Source organism: Elgaria multicarinata, chromosome 17, assembly GCF_023053635.1.
Source record: "Elgaria multicarinata webbii isolate HBS135686 ecotype San Diego chromosome 17, rElgMul1.1.pri, whole genome shotgun sequence".
NCBI classification, from domain to species: Eukaryota; Metazoa; Chordata; class Lepidosauria; order Squamata; family Anguidae; genus Elgaria; species Elgaria multicarinata.
Genome location: NC_086187.1, coordinates 18,524,447 through 18,539,929, shown reverse-complemented (window position 1 = coordinate 18,539,929; position 15,483 = coordinate 18,524,447). Strand labels below are relative to the sequence as shown.

At 44.0% G+C, this 15,483-nt stretch overlaps 1 protein-coding gene across 1 annotated transcript in view; it reads left to right on the top strand.

Annotated features, from left to right (window-relative positions):
- Positions 1–14,937, top strand: part of PDILT (protein disulfide isomerase like, testis expressed) — a 31,508-nt gene extending 16,571 nt beyond the window's left edge. The window contains exons 4-11 of the mRNA XM_063143519.1: positions 417–554; positions 2,019–2,129; positions 2,779–2,904; positions 4,353–4,550; positions 6,358–6,478; positions 9,260–9,441; positions 13,351–13,428; positions 14,713–14,937. Of these exons, the coding sequence (XP_062999589.1) occupies positions 417–554; positions 2,019–2,129; positions 2,779–2,904; positions 4,353–4,550; positions 6,358–6,478; positions 9,260–9,441; positions 13,351–13,428; positions 14,713–14,784 (1,026 nt within the window). The 3' untranslated portion in view covers positions 14,785–14,937. The remainder of the gene's footprint in view (positions 1–416; positions 555–2,018; positions 2,130–2,778; positions 2,905–4,352; positions 4,551–6,357; positions 6,479–9,259; positions 9,442–13,350; positions 13,429–14,712) is intronic.
- Positions 14,938–15,483: the final 546 nt, after the last annotated feature.

Here is a 15,483-nt window from a genome sequence, read left to right as displayed (position 1 = left end):
GTTGATCTACTGTAATCACCCAGAGATTTGTTGAGCCCAAGCTACCTTTATTCTATTTTATTTTATTTTATTTATTACATTTCTATACCCCGTAGCCATAGCTCTCTGGCAGGACAGAAACGGTTGGTATAGAACTTTCTGCCAGTCCCTATCCTACAAACAAGTAATGTATGAATAGGACTATTGTCTTTATTGTATCTTCTGCAGTCTCCCTTTTAGTCCAGTCATATGACAACCCAGCCTTCCTTAACCTGGGGCCCTCCAGATGTTTGGGACTCCCATCAGGACCAACTAGCAGGGATCTTGGACTCTAGTCCAAAACATCTGGATGGCACTAGGTTGGGGGGGGATGATTGGGACCGGTATTGCTCATTTCAGCCTGGTATGGTATTGATGTACAACTCCTTAATTAACAGAGACTTCAAGGTGGACCAGTGGAGGTTTTCTATGATTCTTCAAGAGATGTCCCAGAACTCCCTTTTGCGGTAACAGCCAGTGAAGAGGTTTTCACTAACTTTGGCATCAGAGAAGACATGGTTGTTATATTCCAAAAGGTATGGACAAGCGTATCATTATACATATATTAAGAGTGAACTCAATGCATTACTGATCCTTAGATAACCAAACAACATTAGCCCCTGTCACGTCCCTGCTGGAGGAATTTTCCTTTGACAGATCATACCAAGGTGTCGCCCACATGAGGAGGTGTGGGGGAGGTTGGGCCTTCACAGGAGATCACTGCTAGTCCGTCCACGCAGGAGGAAGGGAGTTGCACCTCTGAGGTAGAGGCCAGGCAACTACCTAGCCCCCAAGAGCACCACAGCCTCAAGAGGAAGGTCAATAGGGCTCCTCTGAGAAGGAGTACTCGAGTATAAAAGAGGACTCCTTGGGAAAAAGGGCCTCTCCTGAATAAGACTTTTGCCAGAGCAGCTGTAATGCACTGCAGCTGATCCCTCAGTGGGGCTCAGGAAGCTCTGGCTATATATGCCTAGCCAGTGCTGAAGCAACACCATCCATCAGCTTCTGTGCCTTGCACCTTGCTTTCTGGACTTTTCCATGTGATTGACCTTCTTTGCTACTGACCATCAGTTGACTCTGCTTCTGAAGTTTTATGTTATCTTAACTGCTTAACTGTACTATGACATTTGCTTGTATCTGGACCACTCCTTTTGTGCGTGACTGTTTTCCTGCTTTGTTGCCTTGCCTTTTGGATTGCCCCATAACTTGATCTTCTGCTGAGTCTGATTCAGCCATAGCAAGGCAAACCCTATATTTGCAGCAGTCCAAAATATAATAATAATATGAGAACCTGTGCAAAGGCAGATGCCTGGCCAACTAAATCATGGCTATGAATGTTTTTTTTAAAAAAAAATAAGATGGAAGGATGATGTAATGAGCAGAGACTGCCCTGGTTGGCTCCAGTATTCCCATCCTGACCTAACTGGTGCTGATACCAGGCCAGTATGCCATTGTTCCATCACCTGCTGTTCTCTGAGTGGTAATTTGGGGTGGGGTGGGGAGGCCTTTGGGGCACTGGCCTTTGCTCCCAAGGACTAGCCCTAGCTGAACCACTGTTCCCACAATACCCTAGAGCAATGCTAGGTCAAGGGCATTTTAGGAGATTGTTATGTCTAGATCTGCCCTAGCTCAGTGCTCAGCCCAGAAAAAAAACTATTAAGTATTTCTAGTCCAGATGTTAGCAGTGCACAGCTGCCAGGATGCTGGGTCCCTGGTGGATTCTGGGGGCCAGCGCTAGCCACACATGTCCCCATTTAAAGGATCAATCTCACAAAGCCATAAGACTATTAGGGCCTTTTGAACTCTCATAAATCATAGCCATAAGACTGTAAGGGTGCAATCATAGGTTGGGTCATACCGAGTATTATAGGGCTTTTTCTGCCTAAACCTGCGTATGTTTCCACCGTGACTGAGTCAAATGGTACCTTTTCCTCCGCACATGAGAGAGAATGGTAACAGTGACTGGTTTTGGTTAAATCAAACATCTCTTGTGCCTCAAGGGAAAGCCTGTTCACAGTGAAGCATCCGAAGATGGCAAACTGAATGAAGTGGAGCTCACCCGATTAATCAAAACATTCACCATGGATTTAGTCACGGAGTATAACCTCGAGGTATGTTTGGAGCTCCACAGTGCAGGGGCTCAAACTTGCTGGAAGACAGGATGGGAGGTTACATCCTCTGGCAGAAACTCAGATGTACATCAGTGGCTGTAATTCTTCAGTGGTGAGGGAAATACACTCTGCACATGTATGGTGTCCCACTTCTCTCTGCTATCCTTGGCATTGGCAGTAAGCTCTTCGGCTGACCCAATGTAATCATCCCAGGCAATTTTTGCATCACAGAATTGTACTTAATGGCAACAATGACACCCGTGTCTTCCTCAAAGAAAGAAATTTCCATTCACATGTTCCCCTATCTTCAATTATTATAATTTTTCCTGTCTCTATAATTTTTCCTGTCTCTATAAAGAATCACCAAAATGATCCTACAAATTTAGCATCTTCAAATGGGGACATAAATAGTGGTAGGGGGTCTTGGCTCGGGTCTTGCCATCTATATCCCTTGCAACCATCATAGAATCATCGAATAGTAGAGTTGGAAGGGGCCTCTAAGGCCATCTAGTACAACCCCCTGCTCAGTGCAGGAATCCACCTCAAAACATCCCTGGCATATGGTTATCCAGCTGCCTCTTGAATGCCTCTAGTGTGATAATGGCCTTTGTTTGCTAAATGCCTGTGGGCGGTCTCTTTTGCTTTCCAGACATCTGTGAAGATTTTCGACATACCGGTTGAAAACCATATCGTTCTGTTCATGCCCAAGAGCTCGGGGGCGTTTGGCGAGGCTTACAAAAATTTTACATCTGCTGCTGTGGAATTCAGAGGGAAGGTTAGTGGAGTGTCACTGGTGGTCAAGCTAGGAACTCCTGCTTTGCAAATGTTGGACATCAAAAGCACCACTGTTACGAGTAGAGCAACACGATCGTTTTCATATAGTGCCACTAGATTTATCTTACACTGTCACAAATATACAAGAAAACGGAGAGCGGAGACAGCAGGCAAGCAATTATGGACAGATGAAACCAAGGGATAGTTTCGTTTGCAAATAGGGGTTGCACTTCTACACTGTACATTTTAGGACCTAAAATTCTCTTGTGTTTATATCTCTACTAATGGAGCTGCAATCAAGGGGGGCTTCATCAGACTCCTTGCATGGTTTCTCCCCTCCCCCCCCCGACTACTAGAGTTGGATGGATCTGTCACTTTCACTTTCTATACTGTATTTTACCATGTTGATTTTTATGATTTTAATTGCTGTGAACCACCCAGAGAGCTGTGGCAATTGGGTGGGGTAGACATGTAATAAACGAGTAAAAGAAATATAGCATTGAGTTCTTTTCAAACACAAATTCATGCCGTCCCATTTCCGCATCAGTTTGCATTTTTTTAAAGCTCCCCCTGAAATGTGTATGCATTTTGTACACAAAAGGCAAAGGAGGACACCGATTTGCGCAATTTTTATTTATTTATTTATTTATTTATTGCATTTTATACTGCCCGATAGCAGAAGCTTTCTGGGCGGTTTACAAAAATTAAAACCATGAAAACCATTCAGAGTATAAGACAAACAGTATAAAAGCATAATATTAAATACAATATAAAAACATAACCGAAAACACAACTTATAGGCAAATGGCCCAAAACAGGACATGTATCAAATGTATGCATATGCTAATTTGTATGCATAGATGCACATTTAAAAAAATAATTGATATAATTTAAATAGAAGTACATTTTTGTCAAACTACCGGGGAGAAGGATGCAATTAGGTGACTTGCCCGGTCTGCTGTCCAGGTGCTAACTGTCCAGGTTGTGGGCTCTCCCACATTAGAAGAGGCAGCTGGACAACCATCTGTCAGGGATGCTTTAGGGTGGATTCCTGCATTGAGCAGGGGGTTGGACTCAATGGCCTTATAGGCCCCTTCCAACTCTACTATTCTATGATTCTATGTGGATGAGAACTTTTCTCTCCCTTCTTAAAGTTCTTGTTCTTCAAACTGGACGTGGACTGGACAGCCCACTTAAATAGAGGATTGTCCTCTGTAAATTAGGACACATCTGCACCCTATGTGTCCTGAATCATCTTCTAGGACAGCCTTCCTCAACCTGATGCCCTCCAAGTGTTTTGGATGACAACACCCATCAGCTTCCGCCAACATAGCCAATTGTCAGGATGGATGGGAATTCTAGTCTAAAACATCTGGAGGGCCTGAGCTTGGGGAAGTCTGTTCTAGGATGTCAGGTGGTAGAATGTCTCCTGCTTCTTCCATCCCTCAGATCATGTTCATCTTTGTGGATACTGACGAAGCCAGAAACGGCCGTGTGATTGAGTACTTCCGTGTCGCTGAGGTGGAAGTCCCTGCCGTACAAATCCTAAACCTGACGAGTGACGCCAGGTACAAGATGCCGGCGGATGACGTGACCACGGGGAATCTACGAGGCTTCTGCCAGAGCTACTTAGAAGGAAAAGCAAAGGTGTGTGGGGGGAAAGACCAGATTTCCATCTGAAATGAAGCTGACTCTATGGCAATTTGGAACTATGACATTTTGGGAATTTAATAAAAATTGTCCAATATCCTGACCCAGTTGAAAAAGCTGTGAATGTTTAGCCCAGTGAAGAGATGATTAAGGATGAGTGAACGAGTGATGTTGGAGATCACCAGGGTCCTCCGAATATTATCTTGCCCTTCGTCTTGTGCCATTCGGGTTTGGGTTCGCTGCTCGCTCTCTGCAAATGGGGAACGTGCGCAAATCTAGCGGTGATCAAATGAGACATTTGAGCAAATTTCCCCAAGTTTGTGCCACTTTCCTCCACAGACTAATTCAGTCTACTGAGAAAACTGGCGCAAATTCGGAAAGATGAGCAAATCGAACTGGGAATCGGGAATGAGGCAAACATAAGCATGTGTTCAGCAATCTGCAAATATTTTCAGCGGACACGTGTTTGTACGTGTGGCAGGACTCAGGGCTTTGAACAAGGCATGCTCACATATTTTGCAAGCAAAACACAATTCTCATCTGTCCCTAGGGATGATATCTGAAGGGCTGCCATGAAACAGAATTGATATCTGCTGCTCCAGCGAGCAGGACTAAAACCAAGGGGTGGAAATGGCAGAGAAGCACCTTTTGCCTGAATCTTAGGAGCTGACACTGAAGGAGGTTGCTTTGGGAAGTGGTAGATTCTCTTTTGCTGGAGATATTGAACCATGGGCTGGTGCTGAGGAAATGAATAGGTGGAGGAACCCTAAAAAGGCAGGTTCCCTCTAATTGGGATTCGTTGAGTGGTGGCCCAAAAACTCTAAGACACGGTTTCTCTCATCTTAGAAAAAGTTTATTACAGGCAGTGCTGCAGCGCTGCAAGGTGGCAACCCCAAAAGGATCTGAAGGACTGCCCACTAGTTTCAGGCAAAGCTAACATACTTATAGGGTAACATCCTCAGAAACAACACCAGAACTTCCTCATATAGTAAACCAATCACAATACAGTAATAGGTAAGCTTTTCTACCAATGATAGGCAAGGATTGATATGCTTGTGCAGAGTTCTAAGGATAGGAAAAGCAAGGTGTTGATGGGTATTGCAATCCTGACCACCTGTTCCTTGTGGTCACACCCTTCTTGTCCTCACCAGAAAGCTCACACTCAGACTAATATGTCAACACTTCTTGTTAGTTGAGCAATATATTTTCAGTTACCGCTTTGATGAAATTGCTACAGAAGACTTAAGTTATAATAGAAGGGGCTTACAGCAAAACAGGGTGGGCACAGATAAAAGAGCCCACCTACTCATTTCCTCAACGCTGGACAGCTGTATGTCGGTGATGCTGTAGCTCTGACACTGAGCAGGGGGTTGGACCAGATGATTTTGAAGCTCCCTCCCAACATTAAATTTCTCTGCTTCAACGATGCTATATTCCAGTTCCAGAATTAATTTGCTAAGTTCTCCTAATTAAGCCAGAATTCAAGGAACAGAGAACAGCTTGACCCAGGGGATGACAAAGGGAAAGAATGGGGAGGGGGAACCCACTTGTCCCTATTTGTACATGATTGGAGCAGATGCTGATATAAACAAACAGCTGTGCTTCCGTGATGACCAGTTTGGCTCTCCTTCCATAGTAGAAAGCAAACAGTTGGCAATTAAAGACGAAGGAGACATGTGGCTGGATAAACCTTCTCAAGCACATGGAGGGAAGATGGCCACTTAACCACTGCAGTACAGCATTATAGATGATCCCCTCTTGGCACACCCTGGATTTCACGTCTCATCTCTCTTCTTCTTGTTAGCAACATCAGGCCAGCGAGGAAATCCAAGAAGGCTGGGATAAGAAGCCCGTCAAAGTACTCGTTGGGAAGAATTTTGACAGGGTTGCCTTTAATAAGAAGAACCATGTATTTGTAATGTTTTGTGAGTATCGGGTTCTTATAGCGCAACAAATCTTGTTTTATGGAGAAGAGCAATGGGTAGCATGATATATCACACTGATAGGAACGGGTGTGGGTGAGAATGGTCAAGCAAGTTCATCTCATTCATTTCTATCTGCAACAGAAACAGAGAATCTAAGTTGCAAGTGGACTTGCGACGAAATGTTGCACCCACCCCCAACAGTCAATGTTCCATTCTCTGGGTATTGGAGGGAGGAGCCAGTAGCATCTGATGGAGTCAGATTAAAGCAAGTCAAGTCTAGTTAAGGTAGGTAAAGTCAAGTCATGGCAGGCGAAGTCAGATCAAGTCAAAGCAAAGTCAAAGGCAAGTCCTCTTATGTGAAGGGCCAGGGAAAATAGGACCTCAGACAGCTCCAAGTGAGCTCTGTTGGCTGAAGCCCTCTGTTACTAGAAAAAAACTATAGGAAGATGTTGTCTCAGCAGGGAACTGAAGCCTATGTAGGCTGACAAGGCCTGTAGTGTGGTTAATTCTATCTAAGAACACAGCTGTCTAAGAATGTTAAATTGTCCTTCCAACACTATTGGCTTGTAAAGAAATTATACTGTATATAAACTGTAATGAGTAATATCTGTTGTAATACCGAAGGAAGACTTCCCATGCAAAATGGAGTTGTACTGGGGTTCCATTGTGTTGTTTTAAAATGGCATCTAAAAACTGTATCAATTTTAAAAAATTATCAAAATACCTGTGGTTGTTTAAACACAACTGGAGAGTGTTCAGCATAACCTTTCTATAAAATGTATAGTGAGATTGTTTAGTAACATCCTTTCTCATATTGTTGGTTGAAAATCTAATTATCGATTAATACCAATTCTATATCATATACAAAAGAATTTAGTTGAGTGTGTTGTGATTGGTTCCTTGCACTTGTAGTGTGCATTTAACCAGGCTATATACTACTTCCAGTATCAGAGGTAGTATGCCTATGTGTGCCAGTTGCTGGGGAACATGGGTGGGAGAGTGCTGTTGCACTCATTTCCTGCCTGTGGGTTTCTCGTCAACAGCAGATTGCTGGACTAGATTGACCCTTAGGGCTCATCTACACCAAGCAGGATATTCCACTATGAAAGCGGTATATAAAAGGCAGGAGCCACATTACTGCTTTATAGTGGTACTGAAGTGCACTGGCAACTGTTGGGGCCAATGACACATCTACACCAAGGCGGATATAACACTATGAAAGTGGTATATGGTCTGTGTCAATGAGCCCCAGCAGTTCTCAGTGCACTTCAATACTGCTATAAAGCAGTAGTGTGGCTCCTGCCTTTTATATACCGCTTTCCTATCACTTTCGTAGTGGAATATCCTGTTGGTGTAGATGAGCCCTTAGTCTAATCCACCATGGCTTTTCTAATGTTCTTATGTGGTTATGCATGCCCACTCCCATCAGCTTGAAGCAACATGGCTAACAGTCAGGGCTAATGGGAGTTGTACTCCAAGAACAACTGGAGGACCACAACTGTCCCCACCCGTGAATTATAAGCAAAAGAGGTCACAAAAAGATAGGTGGGGGGAGGCATCATTAGCTGAACCTGTAATATAATCCTTTGCTTGTCCTGTGCGGCTTCTTTTCTTCCAAGGCTCAGGAACAGCGCCAGCCTTTCTCACCACTCTCCTGAGCCTTAAAGATCCCATCTGGAGCTATTTGCTTACCTCTGTGTGAGACCTAATTGGTGTCAAGGGCTTGTCCTAAGAATAGTCTGAAGGTAAACTGTCCTCCAGCCGACAGACATGCTGTCCTGTGTGATACTATAAGCTGTCAGAGGCTCAAGCATTGCATTTATCACACCTTTCTGTTTTTCTTTTCCAACTGGCATTCAACATTCATAGAATCATGGAATAGTAGAGTTGGAAGGGGCCTACAAGGCCATCGAGTCCAACCCCCTGCTCAATGCAGGAATCCACCTTAAAGCATCCCTGACAGATGGTTGTCCAACTGCCTCTTGAATGCCTCTTGAATGCCTTCCAGATCAGGGGTCTGGAAACAAAGCCTTAAGAAGAGAGACTGAAAGAACTGGGCATGTTTAGCCTGGAGAAGAGAAGATTGAGGGGAGACATGATAGCACTCTTCAAATACTTCAAAGGTTATCACACAGAGAAGGACCAGGATCTCTTCTCGATCCTCCCAGAGTGCAGGACATGGAATAACGGGCTCAAGTTAAAGGAAGCCAGATTCCAGCTGGACATCAGGAAAAACTTCCTGACTGTTAGAGCAGTACGACAATGGAATCAGTTGCCTGGTGAGGTTGTGGGCTCTCCCACACTAGAGGCCTTCAAGAGGCACCTGGACAACCATCTGTCAGGGATGCTTTAACTCTGCTATTCTATGATTCTATGATTCTAGTGTGGGAGAGCCCACAACCTCCCTAGGTCATTGGTTCTGTTGTCATGCTGCTCTAACAGTCAGGAAGATTTTCCTGATGTCCAGCCAGAATCTGGATTCCTGTAACTTGAGCCCATTATTCCATGTCCTGCACTCTGGGATGATTGAAACTCCTTTGGCAGTTTTTTGGGAGGGGGTTGCCCTCCTCTTATTTTTAAAAAGTTTTTTTTTTAAAAAAAAAAATCCACCTGAATGTGGTGATACTTCTTTCTTGTTCCTCGGAGGCTTGTTTTGGCTAAAATGCTATTGGCACTCGCCTCCTGTGCTCACTGTTAGAGGGAGTGATGTGTTTTGGCACCATTGCTACTTTTGAAAACACCCCCTCCTTTTTTCTCTGTCTTTCTTTCCCTCAATCACAGATGCACCTTGGTCTCATGACTGCCAGAAACTCTTACCGGTTTGGGATGAGCTTGGCAAGATGTTTGAAAGCCGCAAAAAAGTAGTCATTGCCAAAATAGACTTCACGGCAAACGACGTCCTGTTAGCCGGCTTGGAACGCTACCCATTCTTCAGGCTGTTTCCTGCGGGATCTGAAACTGAGGTGAGATACTTTCAGCCAGAAATGGGTGCGTTGTGCTGAAATGAGAAAATGCAGTTCCAAATAGCTAGTATGGCTGCTTGAAGGTCTCAAAATCTGAAGGCATCTTTGCCAGGGAGTTTTCTACATGTCCAGATTGGTGCTTGGTATAGCACGTCAACAAAAGCAATGAAAAATGCTCCAGGTTTCATAGGGTTCTGCATATCTTTCTCCATGTTGTCTGAGCTACAGGGCTGGCCTCAGACCTACTGGCTGAAGCTCTCTTCTATTATTTATTTATTTATTGCATTTTTATACCACCCAATAGACAAAGCTATTCGGAGAGCTATAGGAGGATGTGGTCTCACCAGGGAGTTGAAGCCTACGTAAGCTGACAAAGCCTGTTGTGTGGTTAATTCCACTTCCCTGGAGGAATTGACTGGACTGTTAAAAGGTCCTTGCTTGAGTGTGCAGTCTTAGACATCTGCGAAGTGGGGGAAGTTGGCCATTGTGTGAACAGAATAAGGAACTAGATGGACCCTTGGTCTGATTGAGCAGGGCTCTTCTTGCGTTCTTAATGCTTCTTAGCCTCATGAGATGTTGCATAGTGAAAAGGCAATGGTTCTTTTTAGGATTCAGAATACAATGGCTGCACTTCATAAGTGGCTGGGGCCAATGGCGAAAGGGGCGGTGGCCATAGACAAAAAAGGCAGGGCCAAAATACCAGCTCTTACTGCTAGTAACAAAGCCCTTGGGAGAGGCATTTCAAACTTTTACAATGGAGAAAACATTGTTGGTGGTTGGAGGAAAGGAGATGGGCCCAGGGACAGGGGGTGTTGCCATCTGGTTAACCTCAGGCTCCGGAGGGCTGCACTGCAACTCCAAACAGGCTTTATCCGGCCCGCAGACCTAATGTTCAGCACCCCCATTCTAAGCGGAAATGCCAGGCGTTGAATCTGGGCACAGCAAGTCAGTGCTTTGCTGAGCTATGGGTAGCTCATGAAACAATGGGCCTGTTCAGACAACACGCTAAGCTATGGTTAGGGTGCTCACCCTTTTGCAGCGAATGGTTAGTGAGGGTGTTTTAACCATGGTTCCGTAGCCACTATGGCTAAGAATGGTTCACTTGACATGCTAGGCCACACGCTCAAAATGCTTAACCATCATGGTTTAGTGCAGCCTTCCTCAAACTGGGGCGCTCCAGATGTGTTGGACTACAACTCCCAGAATGCCCCAGCCAGGCTGGGGCATTCTGGGAGGTGCAGTCCAACACATCTGGAGCGCCCCAGGTTGAGGAAGGCTGGTTTAGCGGGTCATCTGAACAGGGTAATTGTGAAAAGTCTTGGTCTGGAACAGATCTCCCAAATCCCTTTTGGCAAAGGAGATACCTAGTTGCTTTGCTTGACTATACTAAGCAAGCAATACTTCTTGTACTTATTATTCCAAAGTTTTTAGGAATAAAGGGCCAGTCCCCATTGCCTTTCATCTCTGCTGGTCTCTCACACTTTCCCAAAAGATGGGAATAGTCTTACAACAAGGGAGATTGCCAATTTTTTAAAAAACACACACACAAATGGCCATACTCCACCATTTGGATGGGTAATCTAATTGAAGGGAGAACATCACCTCTGGAGCCAAGTAATTCAATTCAATGGTACTCTTTTATAATTAAGACATTACTCAGGTTTTCATTTCTCCCACTCTTCCCTGCATATAAATGGCATTCAATGACATTTGTCCTCATTTAATCTCTTAAGCAGGCCCCCTGTCACTGGGTGTGCATGCTCAGATTCTAATGAAGCAAACTGTGCATATAGGTAGCACAACATGTGTCATCTACACAATCCTGGGCAATTCTATTATTTGGGGATATAAATGTTTGGTGGAGGTTCTCCCCCCCTCCCCTTTCACTTCTGTTGACACGTTTTTGATGTCTAGAAATACTAATTGCGATCGTGGCCTTAATGTGCGGCCCTTAGCTCTCCCAACCATACAATTTATTTATTTATTTTTACATTTACACCCCACGTTTCCCCCTTTTTGCAAAGAACCTTTAGAAAAGCACATACATCTGGTAGAGCACTCCAGAGACTGTACCATTTCTAGGATGGCCATTAATTAGTTAATTAAATTAATTAATACCCCTTCATTTTCCTCCGAGGAATGCAAGGAATCCTACACGATCCTCCTCCGCTCCATTTTATTCTCACAACAGCCCCGTGAAATTGGTGACTGGCCCCAAGTCACCCAGTGAGCTTCATGGCTGAGTGTGGGCTAGAACCTGAATTTCCTGAGTTCCGGTCCAACGCTCTAACCACTACACCACACTGGCTCTGTTAGGGTAGAAGGGGGCCTTGTAGGTCATCTGATCCTACCTCCTGCTCAGTGCAGTAACTCCAGTCCTAGAGCATCCTAAACAGAGGGCTGTGGATAAGCACATAAGAAGAATCATAGAATCATAGAAAAGCAGAGTTGGAAGGGGCCTACAAGGCCATCGAGTCCAACCCCCTTCTCAATGCAGGAATCCACCCTAAAGCATCCCCGACAGATGCTTGTCCATGCTGGATGGAACCAAGAGTCCATCTTGTCCAGCATTCTGTTCACACAGTGATGAACCAGCTGCCCGAGGGAAACCAACAAGCAGGACATGAGTACAACAGCACCCTCCCACCCATGATCCCCAGCAACTGGTGTACATAGGCATACTGCCTGTGATACTGGAGGTTGCATACAGACTTGAGGCCTAGTAGCCCTTGATAGCTTTCTCCTTCATGAGCGTTGTGGCTGAACAGAGATCAGAATTCAGGTTTCACTGAATGTCCTTGGGCCAGTCACATTCTTTGAGTCTAGCCTACCTCCCAAGGTTGTTGTGAGGATGAAGAAGAAGGGCTTTAAATACCACACTGAGCACTTTAGACCCAGGCTGGATAAGAATCTAACAGATAGGTGTCTAACAGAATTGAACAGATAATAGTGATGGCAGTCATTTATTTTAAGTAATGATCAAGGGGATACAGATCTTGAAGCAAGGGAGGGGGGAATCAACTTTGTGATATAAATTCGGCAAATCAATTCCATTTGCATCACCTGTGGTTCTGCTGGTGATATGGAGGGGGTAAAGAAGGGTGTGGGGGTGATTTAATTGAGAAAAAAGACAAGTAAGGGGGAATGCGATAGAGATGTACAAAATAATGCGTGGTGTGGAAAAGGTGGAGCCCAGGGTCATCTCATGAAGCTAAATGCTTCAACACAGTGCATAGTTTAGGCATGGAATTTGCTGCCACAAGATGTAGTGATGATGGTCACCAACATAGGAAAAGGAAAGGAAGAAAAGGAACCTCTCGTGCAAGCACTGAGTCATTACTGACTCTTGGAGGGACGCCAGCTTTCGCTGACGTTTTCTTGGCAGGCCTTATAGCGGGGTGGTTTGCCGTTGCCTTCCCCGGCCGTGATTACCTTTCCCCCAGCTAGCTGGGTACTCATTTTACCGACCTCGGGAGGATGGAAGGCTGAGTTGACCAGAGCCGGCTGCCTGAAACCAGCTCCGGCTGGGATCGAACTCAGGCCGTGGGGAGTTTCAGCTGCAGAAACTGCTGCTTTACCACTCTGCACCACACGAGGCTCTTGGTCACCAACATGGACCGACTTAAAGAGAATTTGACAAATTCATGGAAGATAAGGCTACCAATGACTCCTCACATGATGGCTAGATATTGGCTCCAGTATCAGCGGCAGTATGCTTCTCAATGCCAGCTGCTGGGTAGCATGGAGGGTGCCATTGCACCTCGTTCAGACTAGAAGGACCTTTGGTCTGATCCAACAGGCCTCTTATATTTTTACATTTCATACGAAGTTGCCCCAAATGATGAAGCCAAAACATTTCAGAGACTTTTGCATTGCACTAAATTCTCCTCCTCCTTTTCCTTCTTTAAGGTTGTCCCATACAAAGGGGAACACTCACTCAACGCTTTTGTGACATTCTTAGAAGAACAAATTCGGGCAAGAAAAAAGGTAAGGGCTATTTTTGATTTTCGAGGTGGTCCTTTCACAGTGCAGCTACGCAACGATGTCTGAGAAATTCACTCTTTGTGAATTCCGGTGTGAGCTGATCTCATCCATACCTTCCACATAAATGGGCAGATTGGAGCTGAAAGGTCCATCAACTTTTCCTCTTCCCAAACCTTCCAACGCAGTCCTCGATGCAGGATGTATATCAGAATCTGTGTAACACTGAGAGATGGACACGAAAGCTCACCCTGCCTTGTTTCTCACATTTGGTTGCAATATTTCCCCACCATTACATTCAGATGGGGGGAATTGAACATTACACACACAAAAAAGTCACTAAAATGTGCACTTTCCCCAATGGAGTAAAGCATGAAAATGCACATGTTTAAAGATGTGCCCTTTTTAAAACAATTTTTGTTATTGTTTCATAACCATATATGACATAAAAGCATTGCATAAAGACATTACATCTAAGGGAAATGAACACACAAGGAAAGAAGGAAAGAAAAATAAAATAAAAATAACAATAAGAAAGAAAATCAAAGAAAAAGAGAAATACATAAACCAAAGTTAAGGTATGTTTTCGGCTCTCTACACATCAGAGATGTAAATTATATTCTCTCCTTGTTAATACATTTAACACAATAATCAAATTCATTTCTTTCTTCCAAGTTAACTATTTCTCATACACTGAATCCACAGACACATACATCATTTTTCTCTGTTTCTTGCAAAAATTCTATCAGAGGTTTCCATTCGGATATAAATGAGGCTGTTGATTTATTTCTCATTATCGCTGTCAATTTTGCCATTTCTGCTAACTCTAATATCTTCAGTATGTATTCTTCCATTATTGGTGTTATTTCATTTTTCCACTTCTGTGCATACAATAATCTCGCTGCTGTTGTCATATACAAGAACAAAGTCCCCCCACTTCTCTTTCAGTTCATTGTCCATTAACCCCAGTAGAAAGGCTTCTGGTTTCATTTGTATATTAGTCTTTAATATTTTCTGCATTAGAGAAGGTATTTGCATTGAATGCCTTAGCTTTTTTGCATGTCCACCAAAGGTGATAGAAGGTTCCTTCTTCTTCTCATTTCCAACATTTGCTCGGGGCTCCCTTATATATTTTAGCCAGTTCTGTAGGCGACATATGCCATCTATACACCAAAAGATGTGCCCTTTTAAAAATGTGCATTTTTAAAAACACACATTTTCTGAATGTGAACCCAGGCATAGAGTTAAACTTTGGGTTTTGCTTTGTTTTTAAACGTCTTTCTTTTACAGGACTCATCAAAGGCCAAAAAAGAAGACCCCATGAAAGAAGAGGAAAAAATCACACCAAAGGAGGAACTTTAGGGTGGTTTTCTGTGTGTGTGTGTGTGTGTTTACCAAGGAAGACGAAAGCTAGTTTTTCAAGAATGGTTGAGCAGTGTACAAGAATTTTAATTGGATTGTGAGAATCTAGGAAGGCATTGGGGGGGAAATCAAAATAAAGAAAAAGCAAGCAAATGGAATGGTTCAATTTGATTGTGTGTGGGATGCGTACGTGTCCTCTTTTACAGAGGACAGTCCTCTGTTTGAAGAGCTGTCCAGCCTAATTTTGATTTAAAGATAAAGAAACAGGAAAAACTGCTGCCCATCACCACTCAGTACCTGAATAACAGACTGAACAGGCAGACAGGTTGCTTGGTTAATCTTACACACTATCGGGAGATGTACAGAATTGCTTTTTCTAAGTTCACCTCCAGACACATAAATTAGTATATGGCAATTTTATGCAAGTCACTGGCTCAGTTCAGAGAACATGTTTCTCAACGGTGGCTTTAGAACTCCATGGTGGAGTTTTACTCCACCATTGAGAAATGTGTTGTCTGACAGGAAAACTCCATCCTGTGGTGATATATTTTTTATTGGAAAGCACTCCATGCAGAATATCCACACTGTGCAGAGGAGAGTTTATGGAGCTCCACGGAGTTCATTGTATTGAGTTGACTCTTCCCACTGGCCACAGAGTTCCCTGGCAAGAGTGGCGAAAGGAGCAAGTGCCGCTCTAGG